This window comes from Alosa sapidissima, chromosome 6, assembly GCF_018492685.1.
Source record: "Alosa sapidissima isolate fAloSap1 chromosome 6, fAloSap1.pri, whole genome shotgun sequence".
Classification (NCBI taxonomy): Eukaryota; Metazoa; Chordata; class Actinopteri; order Clupeiformes; family Clupeidae; genus Alosa; species Alosa sapidissima.
Window position 1 is genome coordinate 8,325,668 of NC_055962.1, and position 26,416 is coordinate 8,352,083.

At 43.5% G+C, this 26,416-nt stretch overlaps 3 protein-coding genes across 9 annotated transcripts in view; 1 reads left to right on the forward strand and 2 right to left on the reverse strand.

Moving 5' to 3' along the window:
• Positions 1–1,999: 1,999 nt before the first annotated feature.
• Positions 2,000–4,580, reverse strand: LOC121711468 (ultraviolet-sensitive opsin-like). 2 transcript variants are annotated; one of them, XM_042095104.1, is made up of 6 exons: positions 4,231–4,580; positions 3,695–4,132; positions 3,345–3,513; positions 2,998–3,163; positions 2,567–2,806; positions 2,000–2,412 (listed from the first exon to the last, which is right to left on the reverse strand). In XM_042095104.1, the coding sequence occupies exons 2-6, from the start codon at positions 4,032–4,034 to the stop codon at positions 2,317–2,319; spliced, it is 1,011 nt and encodes a 336-aa protein (XP_041951038.1). In that variant the 5' UTR covers positions 4,035–4,132; positions 4,231–4,580; the 3' UTR covers positions 2,000–2,316. The 2 variants fall into 2 exon arrangements, with proteins under 2 accessions (XP_041951038.1, XP_041951036.1); XM_042095102.1 differs by lacking the exon at positions 4,231–4,580 and having other exon boundaries at positions 3,695–4,222.
• An 11,159-nt stretch (positions 4,581–15,739) lies between these two features.
• rdh14b (retinol dehydrogenase 14b) lies at positions 15,740–19,619 on the forward strand. The gene is made up of 2 exons (XM_042095105.1): positions 15,740–16,215; positions 18,036–19,619. Exons 1-2 carry the CDS (start codon positions 15,862–15,864, stop codon positions 18,651–18,653), a joined length of 972 nt encoding a protein of 323 aa, XP_041951039.1. The 5' UTR covers positions 15,740–15,861; the 3' UTR covers positions 18,654–19,619.
• A 2,282-nt stretch (positions 19,620–21,901) lies between these two features.
• The window catches only part of si:dkey-174m14.3 (uncharacterized protein LOC563117 homolog), a 27,881-nt gene continuing 23,366 nt past the window's right edge, over positions 21,902–26,416 (reverse strand). For all 6 annotated transcript variants that reach the window (XM_042095072.1, XM_042095071.1, XM_042095068.1 and 3 more), the window contains 2 exons: positions 25,782–25,862; positions 21,902–24,050 (listed from right to left, as the gene is read on the reverse strand). In XM_042095072.1, coding sequence (XP_041951006.1) covers positions 22,194–24,050; positions 25,782–25,862 — 1,938 coding nt within the window. In that variant the 3' untranslated portion in view covers positions 21,902–22,193. The remainder of the gene's footprint in view (positions 24,051–25,781; positions 25,863–26,416) is intronic.

Genomic DNA, 26,416 nt, shown 5'->3' on the forward strand with positions numbered 1-26,416 from the left:
ATTTCTACATTATTTGGATATATTTTTTGTAAGATTCTTTGCCCTTGTGTTAATATATGGTGTTACTTTTTTTGAAAACCTTATATGCAAAGTGCCATGTGAGTAATCTGCCAACGATATGATAAGGACACGGACATGGGTCAGTGGGATGTGTTAAGTCTCTGAGTGTTAGTGTGGCAAAGGCTTCACGTTCGGTAAGAAATACCTCTCTAGAATAGAACTAGATGAATTTGAAATTCACATATAGAGATTTGAGACAACTCCCAAGTGTTTTTTTACCTGCTAAGGTTTAGGAGTCAGATTCTATAGTATGTTTGTATTTGTTATTACTAACAACTGTTTAGACATATACTTTCTATTGTTCATTTTCTTGAGCACCTGTTTCATAGAAGAATTGATTTGACACAGAATTTTTTACATAAAGATGTGAATGTGTGACAAAAGGCTTCTTGGTTTTTTTGGTAATGCCCATGTTCTGCCACCAGGGAGAGCCATTGGCATAGCTGACAAGATTTACACAACAACAGTGGGGGGAAAGGCCCTATTGTCACATACCACTAGAACATACCAGACTGGCTGTGGGAAACCGGTGAATGTAATCAGTGATGTTTGTCCTCACCAGCTCTCTGGGTTAGGTAACTAGATCAGCATTTTCCTAAATGTTATCCTCAGCTACTTATAGCCTTGCAAAGCTTGATCGCATATCATGTCTAAGTGCAGTACAACTTCAGTTGAAATCTGCTGAAATTAACCCTTAAATCGTAATGTTAACAATGATGATAATAATTATAAAATAATAAATAATTTTCAATAATCAAAAAAAAAATGATAGCGCTTTTCAAGACTCTTCACAATTTCACATAGATACAAAAGTTACACACAAACAACAAGTTAACAAACAAACAAGGTACATGGACACATTTACATAAACAGAAAAGTGTGGGGTCGAAGGTTACAGACGTGGGTGGTGGGAGTGACATTGGAGCCATCGATCTTGTGACACTGAGTAATTCAATCGTCATGTTGAGACTATGGTCAGTAGTTTTTGTGCTTTTGTAGCATGTAGATGTTTCAAATAAATCAGCCTGACATGGTTTGGTTTATCTTCAAACTACATTTTGTTTTTAAATCCTTACAGAACACATTTAGATGGTTCACCTGTTCAAATCTGACCAGTTGGAGTGACTACTACAATGTAGTTATAAAACCTTCTTAGATAGATTCTTTTATAAAGACAGCAAGGAGTAAATTGAATTATTTTTAAGCATCGATTGCCCGTTACTGTCACAATCAGAGTGAGCATTCTTTTTCAACAAATTAATTTTTTAATAGTTGATTGTGTTAATTGTGCCCCTCAATGCACAGTCAGTGCGTTTTGATACTGAGGATGCTATTCCCGGCTGCCACCTTTGTGCCCTTGAGCTAAGGACTTAGCCCCGAAATGCTCTGGGGAGGGTGGCCCTTGTAATAATCAACATAGTTAGTTTGCTTTGGATGAAAGCATTAGCCAAATAAATAATATAAAATAAGTAAGCACTTGTTTAGTAGAGTGCATTGCTCCACCAAGTTGACTGGACACAGATGTCCCATGTTTGCTAGTTGGTTTGTTCGCTTGTTAACAGGATTAATCAACCCTGGGCCAAGGAAAAATGGATTTGGCAGATCATGGACGCCTGTGCAATGTAGTTACACTTTCCAAAATAAAAGAGGTTCTTCCTTGGGCCATGTTACATGTTTCAGGACATTTAGACCAGTATGCATAATCCCATTGACAAACAAAATAACAAATAAATAACCAAACAAGCAAACAGACACACATGAACACATAACACTAGTGCTCAACACTGTTTAATTGACAGATGCTCAGTATTTTACAAAACCATCTGAACAATTTGCTTATGCAAGTTGAACACTTGCTTTCTTGTGGTTTTACTAGCATCTATAATATGTTTTTATTCATTTTCTTTTTGCAGTATTACTTTTACATACTAGTATCTAATATATTTTTTAATTCATTTTCTTATTGCAGCATACTATATACATATACAAAAAGATCAGGTATTTACTGGAGAAACCATCGTTCAAACTTAAAGTCCAAACATCACTCAAACTTCGTCATCAAAGTAATTCTATGGGCATAAAGCCTGCATCCAAAAATATCAGGCAGCATCCTGACTGTGGCTTTTGAGGGTCAGGTTTTTGAATCATGTGACTGCTCTAAATAGATACCAAACAGCTGAATCAGTTTCCACGTTGTACTAAATGTCTGGTTTCTTCAAGTGAGTCAAGTCAGTCAAGGGAGATTGAAATGGTGTCCTAAGCAGCAGACACAGACGAGACCTCAGTTTTGGACACCTCTGAAGCCTCATCAATGTTCTTTCCAAAGAAAGTCTCCATAATGCATGCATTGAACTGAAATAAAAAGTAAAAAGTATACAATGATAGCTTAACAAAAGCTGGCAAGATCAAATGCTTGTGCTGTTGTTGAGAAATTGTTGAAGTTAACAATGGCAAGTCATTATTGTCTGGGCGAGGGATTATGTGTATTTATTGATAGGATCCATACCTGCTTGTTCATGAAACAGTAAATCAATGGATTGTAAACAGAGGAGCTCTTGGAGAAAAGTGCAGGAATAGTAACAAGACGGTAATCCTTCTCTGACTCATGGTCAAGGGTGTAGTACAGCGCAGCTAGAGCATAAGGCGTGTAACACACGATGAAGGACAACACCATCATGATGATCATCCGGGTCACCTCCTTCTCTGCCTTCTGTGTCGATGCCGATTCAGACTGTTGAGCTGCAACCTATAACAGAGGTGGGTAAAATTTTTTGAAGCTGTACTATTCCCATTTTAAGCCTGGAGGATCAAGGTAAAAACTGTAGAACAGAATGTAGAATACTGTAAACTGAATAGTGTAAACTAGAGAAAACTGTACAACAGAGGTCAAGAATATTTCCCTTTTCTGAAATATGATGATCAAGAGAAAGGACCCACGGCTCTCAAGGCGGACAGAAGCTGCGAGTATGAAAAGATAATGCAGGTGAGAGGGGCGATGAAGCAAGTGACCATCAGGAAATATGTGTAACTCTCCGAGTTATATTCTGTGCCGGTCGTGTACCAATCAGGACCACAGGAACAGCCCAAGCCTTCAGGGATGTACCTACAAAAAACAACAATGAGGTGAAAAACTGTCTTGTTGAAAAGCCATGTAACAATATTTAAACAGCCGTATATAGGATTTTGCATTTTGCATAGATATCCTTTTGATTCTGAACGCCCCGGGAAAAGAATGATTACACAAATGAACACAAATTAGATCGATTAATTATTTTATACTCAACCTGCTCCAGCCGAAGAAGGGTGGTGCTGCACATCCAATCCCCATAAACCAGGTGAAGGCCACTCCACCCATTGCATGACCCGTTCCAAATTTGAAAGACCCAAGTGGCTTGCAGATGACAATATATCTCTCAATTGCCAAGACTGCAAGCGACCATGCTGTTACCAAGCCTGCAAAGAAACACATTGTTTTTTTGTTTTTATTTTAGATTCTACACTCAAAAAGCACTGTTAGAGATGATAAATAGCTAAACTATATTTTAGCTAGTGCAATGCAGATATTTTAAAAACATGCATTAAAAACATACAAATATACAAATGAAGCATACAAAAAGAAGCTCGTCCAATATACCTGCTACTGAGCCCATTGAAGATTCCAGTGCACACATTGTGTGACCTAGAAAGTAATATCCTTGTAGGCTGGACAAAAACACTTGGCTGACAGAAAACACATCGAAGATGAATCCCCCAAGGGAGATGTTCACCAAGATGTAGTTCAGAGGCGTCCGCAGCTTCTTGTATTTAGCAGTGACGAAAAGCACGGTGGCATTGAGTGGCGTTCCCAAGAAAAACACCATGCCCATGAATGCCGCTTGTAGATAAAACACCCATTTTGGAGCGATATGATACTGTGGGCCCTCAAAGGGACTGACTTTGGAGATGTTCTCGTACAGGTAGAAGTCCTTCGCCATCTTTACTGCAGTGTCTTCCTGTCACTTGCTGGCCAGAAGAAGTGATCCATGTGAGGGGATTCTGCATATATACTGTAGAGCTATAAACTGCTTATACGCTGTATACAGAGAAATGCAGCAAAGATCTTCTAAATCCTGATTATCTTTCCACAGCAAATGTTTGGATTAAGGAATGCTTGTAACTCTCTGGTCTTACCTACACCTGACTAATCCAGTTAGTTGAGAAAGGGGAAGGAGAGGATAAGATGAATCCACAGTATGTCCTAAAACGTATTTGTTTTGCAGGGTTTGCGTAATGCTGTGAAACATAAAAATGTGATTGAAAGGATGGTCACCAACATATGAGTACAGCAGTAAAATAAAAGTGATCACATCTGTGATCACATTCTCTCTGTTTATCATTTGTGTTCAGAAGAAAATGAAAATACACTAAGAAAGACAATTATGGTCACAGCATACTCAACCCTGTCTGTTTTCATTGATTTTGTACCTCAGCAAAGCATCAATGCCTATATATATAATAAAAGGTCCCATAGCGCTTTACCTGACTCAGACTGAAATGTTAAAAACTAACAGATACATAATATGGCCACATACATGTTGATGTCATGTATCTGAAACAACCTTACCCCTGTAGCTCCTGCAAAATTTGTTGTACAAAAACTGTGTTTTAAAGCCATCCTCATAGTCTTTACAAAGTCACAAACATGTGCGCACTACCTTTCTAGAAAGACAAATCTGCAACAACAGACAGTAGGCCTACTCTTTGATGACACCCAAATGCATGTCTGTATCCGCATATTACTTTTATTATGAAGTGGTCATACACTGCTTTTTGTGTTTTGTCTAGAATTTTACTGTAGTGTGCCAATGTCTACAGTATGTGTGTTTGTGTGCACACCTAGGTTTATTTGTGTGTGTGTCTGAACAGACTTTTGTGTAGTGCCAGACAAGTCTGATAATGAGTTTTGGTAAGATATACAACCCTAGAGTTGGAAAATAAATGGTATTGCTGCATTGGTGGTAGCTCTCCACTAGTATTTACGTACACCATTTTCCAGTTGTATTCGTATCCACCTTATTCCTTAAAGGTGCACTAAGTGATGTCATACATTTTTTAGGCTAAAACAGTTTTTGTCACTTCCAGCAAACTTCACCTCACCATCTGCTATCTGCCTGTGTTCTGACACACTGTAAAAAAATGTGATCTCTGTGGACATCCCAGGCTCCAAAAACGGCCACAAAACAACTTGGACAAACCTGACACCAGTTCTTGAAGGACATTTACATTTTACTCTGTGTTTACGGAGTCAGGTTCCTAATCCACATTTTTGGACTAGACTACTACTCTTATAGGAAGGAAGCATACCAATTCACGTAGTTTAGGAAAGCAGTCCATTGTCAGTTGGGTTCAATAGAATACAAGAGGTCTTTAATTGACTATTATTTCATCTTACAATTGATGGAAATGGTTTTGTCAAAAGCAAAGAGTTAATGTGTGTGTGTGTGTGTGTGTGTGTGTGTGTGTGTGTGTGGTGTGTGTGTGTGTGTGTGGTGGTGGTGGTGGTGGAGGGTACTCAGTTGTTTGCAGAATTTGGAATCTTAAAATAGTAAATAAGCTGTTGAGAGTGCATAACTGATTACGCCAAAGAAATCCCTAGATGTAACTTGTTCCTGAAGGAACCAGCCATAACCTTGTGGTATCTGCAAAGACTTCAGACTACTTATGCAGGTCTTCTTAATTTTCATTCTGCTTATTTCTGGATGTATCATAAAGCATTGATATCTAACCATCCATCTTCATTAGAAAAAAAACACTGACAAAATGTAAGGAAAGGTGTTTATGCTGCTTGACAATCTGGTTAGGTGTTATTACTCATCTGCCTTACAAAATCTTTGCTCCTGGGGATAACACAGGGGATAAAAGTCAGATAAATCGTACTCTTAAACTGCCCTTTATACTCTGTCAACAGGATTTAACTCTTCAAATCCTTCTAATCCTGGAAAGCCGTCGAGACTACAACTGCTTAGGTGTGCTCACATCGCCATTAGTTCAATTTGGGTCAGTCAACAGAGTGTCCACTTACAGCCAAGCAAATTGCCAATGAACGGCCAGTAATGAAATTATGTAGGCTAATTCATAATATAGATGCTAGCATATAGCATACAGATGCTATACCAATTTTAAACTAATAACCCATAAGATGTTGCTACAACAGGTTCCAGCATGTTTCTCTCACATGGTTTGATATCTTCTAAATTAATTTTGTCTTTAAATCCTACTGTCACATTTACAAAATTTGCCTTTCACAAAATTTGCAAGGTCCTCTTTCACCTGTTGAACCAGTCAGATCATTCAGCTTTGCTATTTGGACCAGTCTGCACATTCTATTAAGCAAGGCCGTAGTCATGATGTCAACATTGGGGGGGACCAAATCTGTGGCGGGGTTTGGGGGACCCCCAAACAGAATTTCAATACATTTCCTTGCATGCAAAAATATTATTAAAAATCACAAACAAGTAATTAGTTCACTTAGTCAATTAGGGTATTCCAAACTGTTGACGGACATGCATAGGGGGCATAAGATAGGGGGTCCGGGGGCTTGCTTGAAGGGTGGAGAAGAAGCAGCTTCACACAGAGGCTTGGGCTTCAGGGCCCCCTGAGCTCTTCGGCCCAGTAGGCCCATTCAGTAGGCCCATTCAGTTCAGAACGATAACGATAACGATAGCTATAAATAAATATCGTTCTCGTTAATATGAATGACGACGTTCACACATAAACTATAATGATAACGACATGAAAAACGATATCGTTGGGGATCACTTTCAGAGCGATTTTCAGAACGATAAAAATCTAATAGCCAATCAGAACCCATTGAATTTTAACCGTCACATTCATTAACACAAGGAGAGACTTTGTTTATCGTTGTTCAGTGTGAACGCTTTTATCGTTGTGGTTATAGTTATCGTTATCGTTCTTGGTGTGAATAGGCCTTAATCCATTCCTGGACATAGACCTATGGTATGACTCAATTTGTCTCCCAAATTAATATTTTAAAAAACATTACAAACTAGAGTATCTTTATTAACCTCTATATTACACAGAATACAATGGCTCTTTGACTAATTACTTACACCTGAAGATATTTTTTTAAAACTAGGGCTTAGACTCATAGGTTTGGACCTAAAGCATAATAAGATTTTGTATTTTGATTATATTATGCTGGTGGCTAATCACACAATTTTAACGTTGAAAGGGACAGGATTCAGAAATAGGCTAAAGGCCCATTCACACCAAGAACGATAACTATAACTATAACCATAACGATAAAAGCGTTCACACTGAACAACGATAAACAAAGTCTCTGTTTGTGTTAATAAATGTGAGGGCTAAAATTCGATGGGTTCTGATTGGCTATTAGCATTTTATCGTTTATCAACGATATCGTTCTTCATGTCGTTATCGTTATAGTTTATGTGTGAACATAGTCATTCATATTAACGAGAACGATATTTATTTATAGTTATAGTTATCGTTATCGTTTTTGGTGTGAATGGGCCTTAAGGCCCCTCTTCTGCCTGCATCACCTCATGTTACCCTGAGCATTATAGGCTCCTTTCTGACAGAAATGACGTTTTGTGCCAACATGTAGAAACACTAGGCCTACTACAGCCCTTACTTGGTGAATGGAGGTGCAAATTCCTTTCTTTGGTTATTGTCCGCGATTCACATTAAGTGTAGGCTATCACCGCCAGTGCATTGTAAACGTTTTTTTTTTTACAAATTGTGTGCCGTCGCCACATTTGAATCGTAGGCCTACGTTTTGCCTGCATGGATGCGCGATTGAGTGCGCATCTAAATGTAACATGCAAGATGCCACAATGAAGGGTTCAGATGCAAAAGCCTCTAAATGCCACCTACGTCAAAAATGAGATAAAGATGGTGAGTGAATGCTCTCCTCACATAGTATACGTTAATCAAATAATTTAACTTCAAAACACATCAAATAACACTCTCTTCCTGGTATGAAATATCGATTTCTATGCAAAAACCTATAGGAACCGGATTTTAAATGCTCATTTAAAAGAAATGTGGTCAGACGGATTTAGAGGGTTTTGCATCTGAACTCTTCAACTATTTCTAAGAGGCCTATAAACTGGATCATTTCTGACATTACTACTAGCATATGAATGCATTATATGTTGTAAGACGTGAAAAAAATCAGTGACATATGCACGCACAAATTCATCATTTAAAATAAATGGGCATTAAGTTTCATTTTCGCTATCATTGCGAGGATAGCCTAGCCTGGCGGGCCATCCTATATCATTGAAATGTATAGTCTGGAATCGACCCATTCACCTCGCTTAATCCAAGGGGCCTAGGCATGCCATAGGCCAGCGCTACGACCAATCAGAACAAAGAGCAGGATGACGTTGATATATCAAACTTTTACCTTATCCTGTCGGCAAGACGGCAAATACATCCACTTCGAAAGTGCATTGTGTTGCTCAACTTTCAAAGAAAAGCACAAGTCCAACTCCTCCAAAGTTGATGCCAAGGCCGGTTCAAACAACCGCTCTTCGTTCGCCATAGCCACCTTCCTTGTTGTTCACCATTGCAGGACTGTCGTCATCCTGTTAAGCCCGCCTTAAGACTCTCTAACAAAATAGAGCGCTGTGATTGGATGACGTCCACGGCGTCAGCCAATAGAAATCCCTATGGTTTGCTACTAGACGTACAGGCTGAGCAAATTAATTTGCCGCCGCTAGGGTGCGTCTAGATTTCTAGGCTAAGGATAGCCTACAATATGGAAAATGCTTCAAAGTTCCCTTTGAGTCTTATCGGCTCCGAAAAAAAATAACGGGCTTTCCTTAGCCTGTGCTACACCTTTCCAACAAGATTTGTGAGAATTGGACCAGTAGCTTCAGCGATATTGTTGACAGCCCTACCGCATCATGGTACAGTAAATGGAAGCTTTTGATAGTGCACGCCACTAACGAAAAACCACCAGGGCACTCTCTCTGGAACCATACAGTAGGTCACTAATTTGTGCGTTATTTACGTTTGACTACATTTCAGATTGTGGTGCTTGTTGGTTTCCTGCAGTATAGCGTTTTCTTTCTTTCTTTTTCTATGTCCGTATATTGGGGGGGGCATTTTGGTCATATTTGAATATTGGGGGGGGGGGCACGTTATGGTTATAGTTATGGTTATGGTTATGGATTTGGCAGACGCCTTTGTCCAAAGCGATACACAAATACAAAACAACATAATATTTAAAATTGAACAGGGAACAGATTAGAATGTTGGTCAAATATAATAAGGAGAATAGTAAAATTAAACAACAATATCAATTCAATCAGTAGCCTAATAAAATAAGCAATGAAAATGAGGGGAAAAGCAATAATAAAACAATAATGTCCATTCAAATCAATAATATAAAACAATGACATGGTAAGACTACATTAAGGAGAATATCAATAATAAACAATAATGTCAAATTAATCAACAGCCTAATGAAAATAAAACAATATTTTACAAACCATAACACATAAGCGCTTAAACAACTAAGTACACGTTGAACAGGAATGTCTTTAGACCCCTCTTAAACGACCCAAAACTACCACAGGAACGGAGAGCACTGGGCAACTCATTCCACCAACATGGAACCACTGAGGAATAGAGTCTTGAATTAGACCCAGTTTTTATGACTGGTCGACATAGCAGACGCTCATCAGAAGACCGCAGTGGGCGGTTATGGATGTAAGGCTTGATTATTGAATTAAAATAACTAGGAGCAGATCCAGTCAGTGTCCTATAGGCCAAAGTGAGAGATTTAAATTTACTAAAGGGAGGGAGCTACTAAAGGGAGCCAATGGAGAGTAACTAGGAGACGAGTTACATGTGTCCTCTTTGGCTGATTGAAGACCAGTCATGCTCCAGCATTCTGAATCAGCTGTAATGACCTTATTACACAAGCGGGTAAGCCAGCTAATAGTGAATTGCAATAGTCCATCTTAGAGATGACCATGGTCTGAACAAGAAGTTGTGTGGAATCTTGTGTCAGATAAGATCTGATCTTCCTAATGTTGTAAAGCATAAACCGACATGATTTTGCAATAGAAGCTACATACTCAGAGAAGTTAAGTCAGTCATCAATTACAATGCCCAAGTTACGTGCCGATCTAGTTGGGGTCAGTGAAGTTGAGTCAAGATGGATGTCAATCTGTTGGGGAATAGCTGTTTTAGCTGGAAACACCAAAAACTCTGTTTTTGAGAGATTAAGCTGAAGGTGCCGATCTTTCATCCAGGCTGAAATATCCTTAAGGCATGCAGAAATCTTAGAGTCATCAGGTGGGAAAGACAGGTAAAGTTGAGTGTCGTCTGCATAACAGTGATAGTCAAATGGGAGCGAATGGTCTCACCTAAGGAAGTGGTGTAAATAGAGAAAAGCAAGGGTCCTAATACTGATCCCTGAGGCACACCTGTGGTGAGTTCATGAGACTTAGATACCTGTCCCTGCCAAGACACGTTGAAAGAACGCCCTTTAAGGTAAGATTCAAACCAGTCAAGAGCTTTTCCAGAAATTCCCAGTTCAGATAGTATAGAAAGGAGAATGTCATGGTTAACAGTATCAAAGGCTGCAGATAAATCTAGTAGAATTAATACTGATGACTGAGCAGAGGACTTATCTACTCTCAAAGCTTCAGTCACAGACAGAAGAGCAGTTTCAGTAGAATGACCACTCTTGAAACCAGACTGCATAGGGTCTAGTAGATTATTCTGATGAAGAAAGTCACAAACTTGCTTGAAGACCACTTTCTCCAAAACCTTTGACAAGAAAGGAAGAAGGGAGACAGGTCTGTAGTTCTTCACCTCAGTTGGATTAAGTTTTCTTTAGCAGAGGTGTAACCCTAGCCTGTTTAAAAGAATAAGGAACTATTCCAGAACTGAGTGAAGCATGTGTGACTGCTGGTAGAACAGCAGGTGAGATAGACTGTAGAAGAGTGGACGGGACAGGATCCAATGGGCATGTTGTTGGACGACTTCGCTGAAGCAATTGAGAGACTGCTTCCTCATCAAGAGGAGAGAAAGAGTCCAGTTTCAGTGAAAAATGTTGCAAAGTCATCTGCTGACAGTGAAATAGTTGATGGTGGTGGTGGAGGATTGAGAAGAGATTTGAAAGTAGAAAAAAGTTTTCTACTGTCAGTGGCGCTCTCATGTCCCCCTCAATGTCTATGGTGACTTCGGCCCTGCTATTAAATATAAGTATATACTCTTTTGATCCCGTGAGGGAAATTTGGTCTCTGCATTTATCCCAATCTGTGAATTAGTGAGACACACTCAGCACACAATGAGCACACAGTGAGGTGAAGCACACACTAATCCCGGCGCAGTGAGCTGCCTGCAACAACAGCGGCGCTCGGGGAGCAGTGAGGGGTTAGGTGCCTTGCTCAAGGGCACTTCAGCCGTGCCTACTGGTCGGGGTTCGAACCGGCAACCCTAGGTAGGCCACGGCTGCCCCATCATTAGGACCAGTCCACTGCAGCACAATTCTGCTTGGACTGCTTGCATTACAAGTGTATACAACTCTACGTTTGTTTTCAAACATATGGGGGCCGCCTTGGCCTACTGGTTAGGGCTTCAGGCTTGTAACCGAAGGGTTGCTAGTTCGATCCCCGACCAGTAGGAAAAATGTGGGCGGGGGAAGTGGTTGGGCACTGCTCTCCCATGCCCACATCCACAGCTGAAGTGCCCTTGAGCAAGGCACCTAACCTCTCACTGCTCCCCGAGCATAGCAAGGTAGCTCACTGCTCCGGGTTAGTGTGTACTTCACCTCACTGCGTGCTCCGTGTGTATCACTAATTCATGGATGGGATAAATGCAGAGACCAAATTCCTTTTATACGGCGACGCAAGTATACTTGGCCTATAAACCAGGTTATCATTTACATATGATTCACCCACCATCTCCCATCAATTCCCTCATAGATTGTATCTCTTTTATACTTTATTCAGTATAAAGTATAAAATCCTCCATCTTGTCTTCAAAGCCTTACTCAGGGTTCCCAGTCAAAGTCAAATGTAAAATTCCATGATTTTTCCCTGACAAAAAAAAAAAACTGAATTTCCATGACTTACTATATAATGAATGGTACAATATATATATACATCTGGCCATAATCTGTCCCTTGCAGAGACTCTCCACCATAACAATAGACCTATGCTCTTATGGATGTTTATCAAATTGATCCTCCGAATATTTCTTTTTTTTCCCCTTCCTGAACATGCTCATACAGTAGCGTCAACATGCATGCACTAAAAAAAGTTCCTTACGGGAGCTGTCCATATTAACAGTGCTAAATTATGCCGTAATTCAAGATTCAAGAGATTAATTTGTCACTTGCTTATTCCACTGCTTGGTTAATTTTCCCATTGTCCTACGTAAATTAGAACGACCATTAACCGTATGTTATTTGCACACCTATATGATGTAGATCTTTTTTTTTGGCCGTATCACACTTGTATATTAATTTGCTGAACTCGTTGTTAAGTTTAAATGAACTGTCACGTTGCATCCGAACTGTAAAATGCAGACGTTCAGAACATGGCAACATTGTAGCATATACAGAAGTTAATGCACTTACGAGGTTTAAACGGCCCTCCGCTTCGCGTCGGAGCCGTTTTACAACCTCGACCGTGCATTAACTTCTGTGAACAGACCACCGTGTCGTCCATTATCCCTTACATATTTGCACAGAAACATAAAAACAGTGAAATGAGGGATTGTGACAGCAACTCCACGCTATGCAAAGGGTAAAAAATAGTAGAAAAAGTAGAAGAGCAAGACATAAAATAACAATAAAATAACACTAAATAAGAAAGGTGGTGGTGGTGGGGGGGTACATAAGTACAACTAAATACATGCTTTAATGGGCATAAAATAAAGGAAAAATGCTGGGACAGTTATGCATTCATGGCCCATATGGCTTAGGGAAAGAAGCTTTCAGTTCTGGAGGGTGGTGACAGTCCATTAATATTTTCTTTGCCCTTGACTGGCAACGCCTGGTGTAAATGCCATGTGATTGCAGGTAGTTTAGTCTTGACAACTCTCTCAGCACATCTGACCACTCTGTGCAGAGACATTTATCCTGAGAGCTGCACCTGAGAGCTGAGAACCCAGGAGCAAAGAGATGGGCTAAGTCCAAGTTATTTAATCTTTGTGACTATAGTTTGGTGGGGGCAATGGTGTTAAATGCCAAGCTATAGCAGAGAATGTCTAATAGGAAGTGAATTGGCACTGTCTGGTTACTTCCGGTTTCTGGACTGGTTGCAGTTCCTCTTCAGATTCCACGTGAGGGCGCTCGCAGGCGAGCGCAGAATGCATGGAGGTCTATGGAGCTTTACCCCTCAATATCCACTTTTCTCTGGACATATTTTTTTGTCTAGTAATTTGTATGTTGCACTCGAAAGGGGAGGCAAAAAAACACACTGTTGATTGCTATATTTTTAAAGTCATGTAATTGTTCTAAAAAGCCTTTCAAACGTGTCAATGACGTCACTCATTAGCACAATGCTAGCGTGCTATGGGCAACAACGACCCAACCTGTAAGAAATGAAAAGGACATAAGTACTCATTCATTTAACTTTAGATCTAAAATCCAAATTGAACTTGCATAAACTACAATAAAATCTGTGATTCTTCCACGACAAGCAGGTGAAAGAGAAACATTTAGCCGTCTAGATAGCTCCATAGACCCCCATTCAGTCTGCGCTCGCCCGCGATCATCCCCAGTGGAATTCTAATGGAACTGCCAAGGCTCTCCGTAGACAGGCTCTGGCTATAGTCAATGAACAACAGGCATGCATAATTTCCTTTCCTTTATCCAGGTGAGAGAAAGTGGTGTGGATGGGATATGGCATCATTAGCACTCCTATTTGGTCTGGCAAACTGGGGGGGTCTAATAAGCCAGGTGTGGATGAACAGATAATGTCTTTCACAAGTCTCTCAAAACATTTTATCACCAATGAGGTCAAGGCTATAGGGAGGTAATAATTTAAGCTGGCAGGGTTGGACCCGCCCAACTAGATCTTCTTTCAGAGAAATCTAGTCTGGAACACCATAGTTCTATTTTTATCTCTAGTCATGTAGGTCCAAATTTCAAATGGAAGCTGTGACATGATGTCCCCTGATATTACCAAATTACCACTCTGTCCCCAGGCCTTACCAATCACATTGATCAGAGATTCCTAACGTTACTTCTTACTTTGCCTAAAATGTACAAACTAAAACTAGAACAACTTTGACCTCTGCAATATATAAATATAAATCATCCCCTGGTATGCGTATGACACAAATAATCATAATAATATTCAAATTCAATATTCAATAATCAATAATCAAAAAGCTTTTGATAAAAAGATAGACTAGACAATTGAAATCCGAAACGATTCTGCTAATGTCACCTTTCATATTCAAAATCACATTTTTATGAGCATGAAATATATGAGCATATTTTCAGCTAAAAGCTAATTCATTGCAAAACATAATTTGTAAGTGTGCGAAGTTCCAAGTTCAAACTCTCTTAGCCATCTATGACTAACCTTACTCTCGCCAGATGAATTTCTTTCCGCCTAGCTCACTCACATCCATCTGGGATCGCTTCCGTTGAGAGTGATTTCGGCACCAGATTTTATGGTAGAGCCAATCAGGACGCAGGGCGGGAGTTTCATAGATGTGACGTAGCGGAGAAGCAACTGTGAGACTGTTTTGATTCAGACAACGCATCGAGGAAGCAAGCGTCACGGGTTGGCTTCGATGTGAGTGGTTGAAGTAGCACGTCAATAAAGATGACGGACAAGTGGCTTATCCAATCATATGCAAGGATTTTTGATAAGGCCTTCTGAAACACCTCTCCAATGGAGCGATCCCAAATGGATGAGTGGAGCTATAAAGCCTTCTGAAACACCTCTCCAATGGAGCGATCCCAGATGGATGAGTGGAGCTAGGCGGAACGAAATTCATCTGCCGAGAGTCAGGTTAATCTATGACTAGGCTACTTTGGATCACAAATGCAGTAAATCTGCCAGTGTTTTCATGATGTTCTTAGGATGGTTTCGGTTAAGAGGGACCACCACTACTTTTGCTAACAATGCATTCAGGAAACTGGGCCCAGTGCCATGGCCCCAAATAGTACAGTACGCTGTGTTTGGAAAATAGGCTCCCACTGGATTTTCATGTGAAAATGTATTTTTTCGCATATTTTGCTAGTATAGAGTCTAAGGAACAATATTTTTTGTCTTCACATTTTTACAATACATTTTTAACAACGCACCTCGACTTTTGGAAGCCTGCCAAAACACCAGCACAATGGCAACAGCACACTACAGTCCACATCTTATTTTACCACTACAGCTGCTTACACTGAATCACTTTGCACTGCTCAGCATTTAGGCCACCTCCATGGACATACTGATATAGCTAGCCTTGTTACTACTGCCTCCCCTGGAGCTACTAGTAGATTCTAATTTTCACAGCTATAATTATTTTTTTCTTAATTGTTATAAATATGTGCTTCCTTGTTTTGTATTTGTTACATAGGCCTATAATGTGTAATCTACTTAAGAAGAAATACATATTGTACACAAAATAGTTGTTTTATCCTCTGATTTGTTCTGCGCGCTAGCCTGTTAACATGTGACAGGCAGGAAGTGACGAACCACACATGCGCTTGCTCGACCAAAACAAAGCGGTGACAGAACTTGCAAGCTTTCACGCGGCGACTGTCTCATATCTCTGGCGAGGAAATTTAGCACTGGCCTAATGTCAGCCGCGATTATTTTAACAGCTGTGCTCGGTGGCGGAGTTTTACTCATTGCCCGCAGGATATTTTCGAAGCGCAAATCGGTGAAATTGCTTTGTTTCCCAACCGGAATGATGCGCGGAAAGACCATTATTGTGACTGGAGCAAACTGTGGCATTGGGAAAGCCACTGCCACTGAACTGTTGAAACTTCAGGCCCGTGTGATCATGGCGTGTCGGGATCTGGGAAAGGCAGAGGAAGCAGCAGTGGAAATCAAGAAAACGGCTGGTCCTGACCAAGGAGAGGTTGTCATCAAGCATTTGGATTTGGCGTCCCTGAAGTCAGTTCACAGTTTCTGTGAAGAGATTATCAAGGTGAGCTGCCCTGAGACGTTGACACATCAAACGCTTCTTTCAGCTAGCGCGTTGGTAAACTAAACAGTTTCAGTCTCAAGTTAAACACAAGCCTATTTATGAGGGGACCACGCATATTTTGACGCATATGTTGACCAGTTGATGTTTTGTAACTAAGGTCAATGCAGATTCAGAGTTGAACAGGCTGAATAGCTCCCCCCAGTGTTGACGCTGAGGGGGTCAATATTTAGGAGACTGTAGGAGAATGTAGGCTATATATTTCAAATCATCGTTATGGTTTCTTGCATGTACAATTTTCAACCCAATCAAGTGAAAAATAAGCAACTGGCTAAGAATACACTAGGCAATTGCACAAATTAAGAAAAGAATCAAACTTCAAAACTTAATATGCATTACTATCAGGGTAGGAATTTCACGGCGGCCACGACGGCCATGGCCGTCGTAGCCCCTTGCGTTGGCCGTGAATCATAGGTTTACTGGCCACGGTGGCCTTGGTGCCCCCTTCTTTCAATATTCTGCTTTGTGTCCTACTAATAGCTATATAATTTGTATTTAGCCTGTGGCCTGTCAAAATAATCTTAGCATTCACAGCGCAAATTAATTTAGTATTTTACGCAGTGGAGTCCCCTGTATAGTTAGCCGTTCCAGAGTAATCCAGTTTTGAATTTGCAGTAAATTTCAACATGCATGGATGTCTCCAAATTTGGGCTTTAAGTTTTACAATGTGTTTAAATTGTTCCACATGATTTCATAACGGGCCAAATACAAAATAAATGTTACAAATATCGCCTAGATATTGGTAAATCAGAGGACAGCTGACTAAGTGTTTGTGAAAGTGGCTCACTGGTTAGCACTCTGGACTTGTAACCGCAGGGTTGCCGGTTCAAGCCCCGACCAGTTGGCTGAAGTGCCCCTGAGCAAGGCACCTAACCCCTCACTGCTCCCCTAGCGCCGCTGTTGAAGCAGGCAGCTCACTGCGCCGGGATTAGTGTGTGCTTCACCTCACTGTGTTCACTGTGTGCTGAGTGTGTTTCACTAATTCACCGATTGGGTTAAATGCAGAGACCAAATTTCCCTCACGGGATCAAAAAAGTATATATACTTATACTTATATACTTAAGTAGCCTTAATGATCACAAAATGCTAAGCATGCATCTTGGCTATTTGAGTTTCTTAAAGCTGAGCTGTGCTTAAATTTAAATTGTTCAATACATGATTTCATAGCAGGCCAAATATAAAATAAATGTTATATATAGCCTAGATATCTGTTTTTATTAGATGATCAGATGATTTACAGTTATATGTCATGTTTCATGTTTTTGTAATGTTTCATACAGTGATGCATGCAGGTCTACTGCAGTGAATAGGCTAAATACAACTTTGATCATTTTTATAGCCTACATGTACTACTGTATAGTTAACTTTGGCCTTGGTGCCCTGACATGTGGCCTTTGTGCCCCCCACCAAATATGCCCAACTGAAGGCCAAGTGGCCTTGCCCCCAGAATGGTGAAATTCCAAGTCTGATTACTATACTAATTAGATCCGGATAGTATTGTGTATGCATAGAGCCGTAGGATTTTTCAAGGCTTCATGAATTTAATAGACGTTTTACATGTTTTTTGTTGCTGTCATTGAGAAAATCCAACACAAACTGAGAATTGAGGTGGCATGAATGACTGAATAGCAATGAACCTCATTGGTCTCATAATTTTAATGTAAAATTGATTCATTCATTTGGAAGATGAAACTGAGACGTAAGTCAAAACATCATCTTATCAAGTAGCCTAATTCTCATTGATGTTTCTCTATCCTTGTCAGGAGGAGCCCAAGATCGATGTGCTCATCAACAATGCGGGCCTCTACCAGTGCCCCTACAGCAGGACCGAGGAAGGCTTCGAGATGCAGCTGGGTGTCAACCACCTCGGCCACTTCCTGCTCACTCACCTCCTCCTCGACCTCCTAAAGACGTCGGCGCCCAGTCGCATCGTGGTGGTATCCTCCAAGCTCTACAAGTACGGCCACATCAACTTTGACGACCTGAACAGCACCGCTGACTACAACAAAGGCTTCTGCTACAGCCAGAGCAAGCTGGCCAACCTGCTCTTTACCCGCGAGCTGGCTCGGCGGCTGGACGGCACAGACGTCACCGTCAACGCCCTCACCCCAGGCATCGTGAGGACCAACCTCGGCCGGCACGTCCGCATCCCGTTCTTGGCCAGGCCCCTGTTCAAGCTGGTCTCCTGGATGTTCTTCAAGAGCCCTCTAGAGGGTGCTCAGACGCCACTCTACTTGGCTTGCTCGCCGGAGGTGGACGGCGTGACCGGGAAGTGCTTCGCCAACTGCGAGGAGGAGGTGCTGCAGCCGAAGGCCACCGACGACCAGGCGGCACAGAGACTCTGGACCCTGAGCGAGGAGATGGTCGGACTGAGAAAGTGAGGCGTCCAGCCATCCGTCCACCACAAATCCTCGCCAGGCCACACACCTCTCGGACCATTTAGAGCCCAGCTGTAAGCACAGAGGCTTTGAGGACAGTGGGAGTGTCCACTTCCGCCCATTTTCAAGACTTAACTACATATAAAGGGCATGATGATGCATTACATATTGTTGTGATTTAGTGATTTGATTTTAGCCTGGGTTTACTGCTGGGTCATTCTAAAGCAAATTATCATGTGCTGTAAATGAACAAAACGGACTCGATGCTCTGATAATACAGCACAACCCTCATATTTTCATACTATATATAGATCTGTGAAATACCAGAAGCTGGTAGCTTTGATGCAAGTCTCTTGGAGTGTTTGAACTTGAACTGGACTGTTGAGAGGTGCTGTTGCAGCAGTATCGGATGCTGTAATTGAATCTGGTCACATATTATTACTTATTTGTAAGGGTGCCAAAGAGTGCGTTTGTGAATTTGTTTGCGAATTACAGTTAAAAATAACTCCACCAGGTTGGTAGCGAGACGCACTGTTCTCTAAAAAAATCAAATGGCTCGCATGAATATTTTACAAGTACCCTCCAGAATAATCGGGATTCTCCTCCCGGCAAGCGATTGCCTCCCTTATCTCTGGCAGCTGTTGTACTAGTTCAGCTGTTGGCCACTCATAAATAATCGGAACTGGCCTCATGAATTATTAAACAGGGCTTCTAACGGCTCGTTCGGCATTAGGCCTAACCCGGTGTGTCTCAACACATTTAAAGTTTGCTGGTAACTTTGATTCAGTGCTGTATTTTAATAACACCACCCATCCGTGCTTCTGTAAAAAGGAGTTGCATGCTTTCCCATGTGACATGATCAAAGGGAAAGCGTCTTTGTATGTGAATGTGATGCTGCTACTACTGTTGCATTGTTCTCAGTTATTTTTAACTGGTTGAATAAAACGAGAGAGAGAGTGAGCAAAAGAATTAGGCTATGGTCATGGTCTGCTGTACACATAGTTAGTTCTTTTGAAGCCCAGCACGCAATTGAAATTTCGCTCAAGTGTCCAGGGTTTTGCAGCAGGGGCTGCAGAGATGGCTTGTTTTCCTAGCTGATGTGCTCGAGTGGAGTGGTTTGAAGTGTAAATGCAGGTCCCGCTGTGTCTGGTGTGGGCCGGTGAAATTAAAGTGACATTGAGAGTCAGTGGGCAAAACGCTGAGCAGCCAGAGCAAAGCTGCCTCCCCCTTATTTTCTCCCCCCTTTGAGAAAGCAAAAATGAAAAAAAAAAGTGTGCTGTTGTGAATTTTAACGTCATAGTCACCGACCATGCTGTCCAGTGCAGTAACGCACAGAGACGAAGGAGCTCATTAACAGAGCTGGCGCTTCCCCCCCCCCCTCCACCAGTCCGCCCCAAGTGAATTCAGTGAGGGCATTACTTTCTCTTGTTTTTGTGTTGCTAATCTGGACTGAAGCGGATTGATCCCTGTGCTGCGCATTAAGACTCCACACTGCTGCACTAGATTGCTCTCCAAAAGGACCCGTCGCCGTGCACTGCTCCAGTTTGGGTGTAAACAAGCCCCAGTGCTCCACAGATTCCATCCAACACTTAATTATACAGCCTAGTCAGAGTCTGATTCTGAAACTTGTGTGTGTGCGTGCGTGCGTGCGTGCCTGTGTGCGTGCGTGCGTACGTGTCTGTTTGGAGTGGCATGCCCCAGCCAGGAAGTCTGCTGAGCACCGCCAAAATGAGATGAGAGGGATGGAGAGAGAGAGAGAGAGAGGACAGAACAACACTTTGGTGCAGAGACAGCCATCTTGCGCTGTCTTGTGCTTTATTGGGTAGAGAAACATACATCAGAAATATAGAGTCATGCATCATGGTGTCAGTAGAAATGAGCTCCCAGCTGATCGAGGAGAAAAGAGAGGGAGAGAGTTTGGGGGGGGGGGGGGGTTGTTGGGGGAAGAGTCTTGAGGTAGAGTGGGCCAGGACTACTTGGAATAGAGTAAAGAAAGAAAGAAGAGTTTTCACAACGGAATAAAATACCAGCAACTCAACACATTCAACCAGTAAGAAAAAAAAAATGCAATCAAAACAACTCACAGGTTTCGTCCAGGTAATAATAATAATAAAAACATCAAGTCAATTTTTTTTTGACACCACACTTCATCAAATTAAGCTGAAATGTCCATCAGTGAACCAGAAATAGAGTTCTTATTCCACGTCTAGATTTCATTTAAAGTTAACCCTTGATATAGGCCAGTATAGCAGATAGTAAATTAAATTAAACAATTCTGTGCACATACAACACTCGACAAACCATAGTAGTCTTTCTTGATTACCTGAAAAATACCTCATTGATTCACATTGAAGGCAAAATGCTTTTTGTTGTTCAGTTAGATTACTAAGAGAAATGGAACAATAATGGTCAGCTTAAACGTTGTCTGTGACCACTCGCTTATCTCCAGTAAGGCTCTTGTGGAAATTGATTCAGATTACCAGCAGCCAGCACATACAAATACTCTTTTTTTGACTTCTAGGTCTCCACCGCCTCTGTTGGTCTTAGCATTTTCTATTTGATTATGAATATAATTACCACAGTTTATATTAGTCTAGGTTATTTTCCTAAGGGCTGAGGGGCTCTTTGAAAGAAAAATAATAATATTCGATCCCATACAACATTTAGTGATATTAATATACTTGTTTTGTTCAGTGCAGCTATGGTTAAAATATAGTTGTAATATATCCATCATCAAAATGACTTTTTTACATTTTTACAGATACCTCTACTACATCACAAGTCTCAAAGTAATGTTACATAGCAATTTAACGGGTGTGTATTAAATGTGACACACCTTTGTTAACATGAAAGAAATAAGTTGTAATAAGTTGGGCTGTGTTGTTGTCCCGGATATATGTCATGGCTGAAAAAAACACCATAATGTGTCTTTATAATGCTCTTGCATTGCAGTAGCAATGCAATGCTGCTAGGTCATTGGGTGGGAGGGTCATAAGAACAGGTGGACCTGAACTAAGCTAGGAGAGATTCAGCTGTAAAAGGGGTGAGGAGTACCTGATGCTGAGCCTACTCCTCTCCTTGAGACCTTTTAGATCAGTCCAAAAGCTGTGCGTGAACAGAGTTACAGACCCGGAATACATTCATGAATAGTTACAAAAATACTGCAACAGAGAAAGAGAGGAAGAAGAAAAGTGGAAAAGAGGGAGAGATAAATAGAGAGAGAGAGGGAGAAAGTAAGGAAAGTGGTGAGAGAGGGATATTAGGAGAGAGAAACAGAGACGCAGAGCGAGAGATACAGAGAGAGGGAGACTGAGGAAGAGAGAGAGGAAAAGATAGCATGAAAAGAGAGAAAGAGAGAGAGTGAGAACCTTTTGTGCCACAGTCTGCCATTAGACTTTCCTGACTCAGCAGCAGAGCATTCCCCTCCATCTTATCACTGTCGGCCCCCTTGGCGTCTAACCCGCTCTGAGCTCCACACTCACTCACTCTCCACTAAAAACCCAGTGGGAGGAGGAGGGAGCGCTCCGCTCCGGGCCGTCCACCTCAGTTGAGCAGCGTCCCGTACAGCTGGGCCTTGGTCAGGCTGTCCTTGCGGGTGAGCCCCAGGGTCCCAAATTTTTGGTACTGTTGATGCGGCTGGGCGGACGAGGGCCGCGGGGTGACCCTCTGCGGCGAGCTGCCGTGGCCGACGGCGGCGGGGTGTCCGGCGTGTCCAGCGTGCACGGCGTGTCCGTGCATCTCGGCCTGATACATCTGCAGCTCGTGCTCGCCGGCCATCTCCAGCGCGCCCTGCATGTGCAGCGACTCGGTGGAGCTGTTGGGGCTCACGTCCACGTACTCGGCCGCCTCAGGAACGCCGCCACCGCCACCACCACTCCCGGCCACAGACGCTGGCCCCCCGAGGCCGCCTTCCATGTCCTTGGAGCTGCCGCCCGAGTGGTAGAGGCTGTGCTCGGACTCCTCCTGGCTGTCGTCCTTGGCGGCGCGGTAGAGCTGCGCCTGACTGTGCGCCTGCCGCATGCCAGCACCACCACCTCCACCCCCACCCCCACCCCCACCGCCAGGGCTGCACTCGGGGCTGGGCGAGGAGAAGCAGATGGGGTCGACGCTGGCGGTGCCGATCAGGTGGCGGTGGTGCTGTTGTTGTTGTAGTTGTTGTTGTTGTTGTTGTTGCTGTTGCTGTTGGTGGTGGTGGTGGTAGAGGTCTGTGGTGCCCTCCTGGAAGCTGCTGTAGAGCGGGCCCAGGCGGATCTTGGCCGGCCGCACGGAGAAGTGCTGCTCGGAGAAGCTGTAGGGCGAGGCGCGGCCGGGGCTGCTGCGGTAGGCGTGCGCCGCCGCCGTGTTCAGGTCGTCCACGCTCAGCTGCCGCCAGCGGCCGATCATCAGCTCCTCGTCCTCCTCCGCGTCCTCCTCCTCCTCGTCCTCGTCGGGTGGCAACGCGCTGCTGCGCCGGCTGTCGCCGTACGCGGCCACGCTCGGCGAGGACGACGGCGGCAGCGGCTCGTACGGCTCGCTGTAGCACGACGACATCGTCCGGCTATAGACGGGCGAGCCGCCGCTTCCTCCGCCACCTCCTCCTCCGCCACCGTTTTGGCTGTGGAGGCTGAGCTCCTGCTGGAAGCCGTGCGGCGCCGCGGAGAAGGCGCCGGGGCTGTCGCGCTCCCACGACGAGTCGCTCTTGTGCTCGTAGTCGGCGCCGGCATCGCGCCAGTCCATATAGAGGGTGGCGTGGTGGTGGCGTGAGGACGGCGACGACGCGCCGCTGCTCAGCGGACCCTGGCCCTTGCCGCCGATGCCGCCGCCGTCCGAACCCCCGCCGCCGCTGAAGCTCGAGTACGAGCTGGAGCCGCCGCCGAGCGACGGCACGCCGAACTTGCCGCCGAAGTGCTCCTGCTGGCCGAAGGGCCCTGGCGACATTCCGCGGAGGTCGCCCTCGTCCGGGTTGCTGTCGGTGGAGTTCTGCGGCCCGTAGAGCTGCGCGACGTGCTGCCTCTGCAGCTGCAGCTGCTGCTGCGATACGGCGCCGCCAACGCCGCCACCGCCGCCGATGACAACGCTGCCGTGGACGTCCATGCTGGGCCGGCGCTCGCGCCGCCGCTCGTCCGGGCAGTAGAGCGCCGTGTCGCTGCTGTACAGGTCAGACTTGTAGGTGCCCCCGCGTAGCCCCAGCCCCACGCCCAGGCGCTCGCCCACGCTGCCCATGCTGCTGCCCAGCAGGAAGGCCTGCTCCTGGGGCTGCGGGCTGGGCGAGCGGGACGCCTGGCTGCTGCTGCAGGCCTCGTCCGGCTTCTCCAGCACCTTGGCGATGACCGAGGTGGGCACCGAGTCCGAGTACGGCGAGTGGCACAGCGGGGCGGTCTCCATGTGCACGCTCACGCGCTCCTGGAAATCAGCAGGCAGCTGAGGGAGGAAGGGAGAGAGAGAGAGAGGGAGAGAGAGAGAGATAGAGAACAGCAAGAAGTGAAATGATGAAGATGAAGAAATGAGAAAAATGAAGAGCATAAGAGGAAAAGACAAAGAGAGAAGGATGTGTGTGAAGGAGGTGTGGAAGAGAGTGAGAAAGAGAAAGTACCTTGGCATATTGATTCAGTAGTTTCAGAAGTTACACATTTGGAAGTCACATTAGAATATATAAGGAATACACATAAGGAATAAAAAAATCAGTATTTTACACAAAAGTTGAAAAAAGAAAAATGTCCCTGCCACTAAAAAGGTCTCTCTCTCTCTCTCATAGAGACCTTGGTGTGAAGCTATTTTGAGATGAACTGTACTGCCACAGGTTTCAGTGTGTGCACAGTGACACAGCATTAGGCCTGAATCCTCTTAACATCACATCCTCGCTTTACTTGTCAGATCGCTCACCATAGCAACAACAAGAAGTAAACTGCAACTAATTTCCAAAGGGAACATAGCTAATTATAGTCTTATGCCAACAACAGGAGCTAGTTCCAGAGAAAATGATTTCATATGAAAGCCAGCAACGCTAGGTAAATGTTAAGCATGGCTTGCCACAACTTTAAAAATAAAATGAAATATAAGTAACATTTATGGAAGGGATGATTTCAAATGTTGCTGGTACCAAAATTTAACTGTGTTCTGCATTTCTAATGGCCATCTGGCTGTGTTGAGGAACATATCTCATAGACCCACACAATCTATGTCTTCTTTTATTCACACCTTGTGTGTATAATTTAACAATCCACCTGTTTCTTTTCTTCATGGTCGAAGGTCGGAAACTATGAGGGAAATAAATCGCTATTATCTAATAGTATAACAAGGCCTGATGAGTTATATCTCAATGGATGTGCCAAAACACAGACACTGCACAGAAATATATACGTATGTTCATATTTATCAGTATATTTCTCAAATGCCAGGCAGGATGCCAGTTTAAATCCTCTGTTATACCACCAAGGACTGGCACAGCGCCCGCAACTAATGCAGTGAGCAGCAGCGCCAGGCTGTGTTGGCGTTAGTGCGTCTCATCAATACCCAGGCAAGCTGGCTACTTTGAAAGAAACACATGATGCTTTTGGCGAACGAGACAGGGACCTTCGCGATCATCAGTTCTACATTTTTATGCCTCCCGCCTAATGCATTATTCATTCGGCCCCATCAACAAGCTGTCACCCATCCATCAGGAGTGCCATGCGTCTTCTCAGACGAGTTTCAATGGGCAAGTTCAATGTCACTCTGTAATTCATTTGCTCATTCGCATCGCACTACAAGAGAGTATCTGTGTCTCTGAGATATATGAAAGATGATTATGCCATTGTTAAGTTGTTTAATCTCCGAGCTGCAGAAACTGGTGATTACGCATTACCCTGTGGTTAATCCACAAACTTCTGAACAGTCTCACACCCTGCTTTTTTAAGGACAGTGAAGAGGTGACAGGAAATGAGTGGGAGAGAGAGAGATGGGGAGTGGGTTCAGGAAATTTGAAGCTGGGGCCTCTAGTATCCGAATAGGCGCTTGACATGTCATTATAATACTGTATATCCTCTTGTATACTGGCTAGTAAATATCCGCAGCTGTCACAGTAAAAGATGATGCCTGATCTCACACCCTTCAGAGCCCCCGCCCGCCCCATACCCCCCCCTCCACCTGAGCTGATGGACGGACGAGACTCACCTCAGAGAGCTGGGTCCTGTAGTGGGACTTGCTGCACTGCAGGAGCTGAGCAGCCAGGTTGCAGTCCTTTCGGTAGAGGTCCTGCAATCCCCCAAAGCAGGAAACAGGAAAGAGACAGGTGGGACAGCAGCCCCCTCTGTGATCATCGCTAATTTATCATGCCATTCAGCCACAAGCAATCTGTCACCCAGGCTATGGTAATACTGTGGTGTGTGTGTGTGTGTGAGAGATAATTTGTGTAGATGGGGGCTGTGGTGTGTGTGTGTGTGTGTGTGTGTGTGTGTGTGCGTGACTGTATGTTGGTTTTTGTATGGACTGCGGCTGTGGTATATGTGTGTGCATGTTTGTGTGTGTGTGTGTGTACATGTGTGTGTTCAGGGGGTGATAACAAGACTGAGATTCCTGGGGCTGGCTTCACATGTTTTCTGTTTCATGGCCACAGTGTGCCTGTGGTTTCATGTAATTAAAAGGAGCTGGGGGATTCATCAATACAAGGCGCCCCACATGATGGTGTGTTCAGTAGAACAAGAACAGCTAAACAAATAAACTTGGCTCATGTTGATGAGAACGTCTGTTGCTTCTGTGTGATAGATATATTGTAACAAGTAGGACTATATATATATATATATATATAT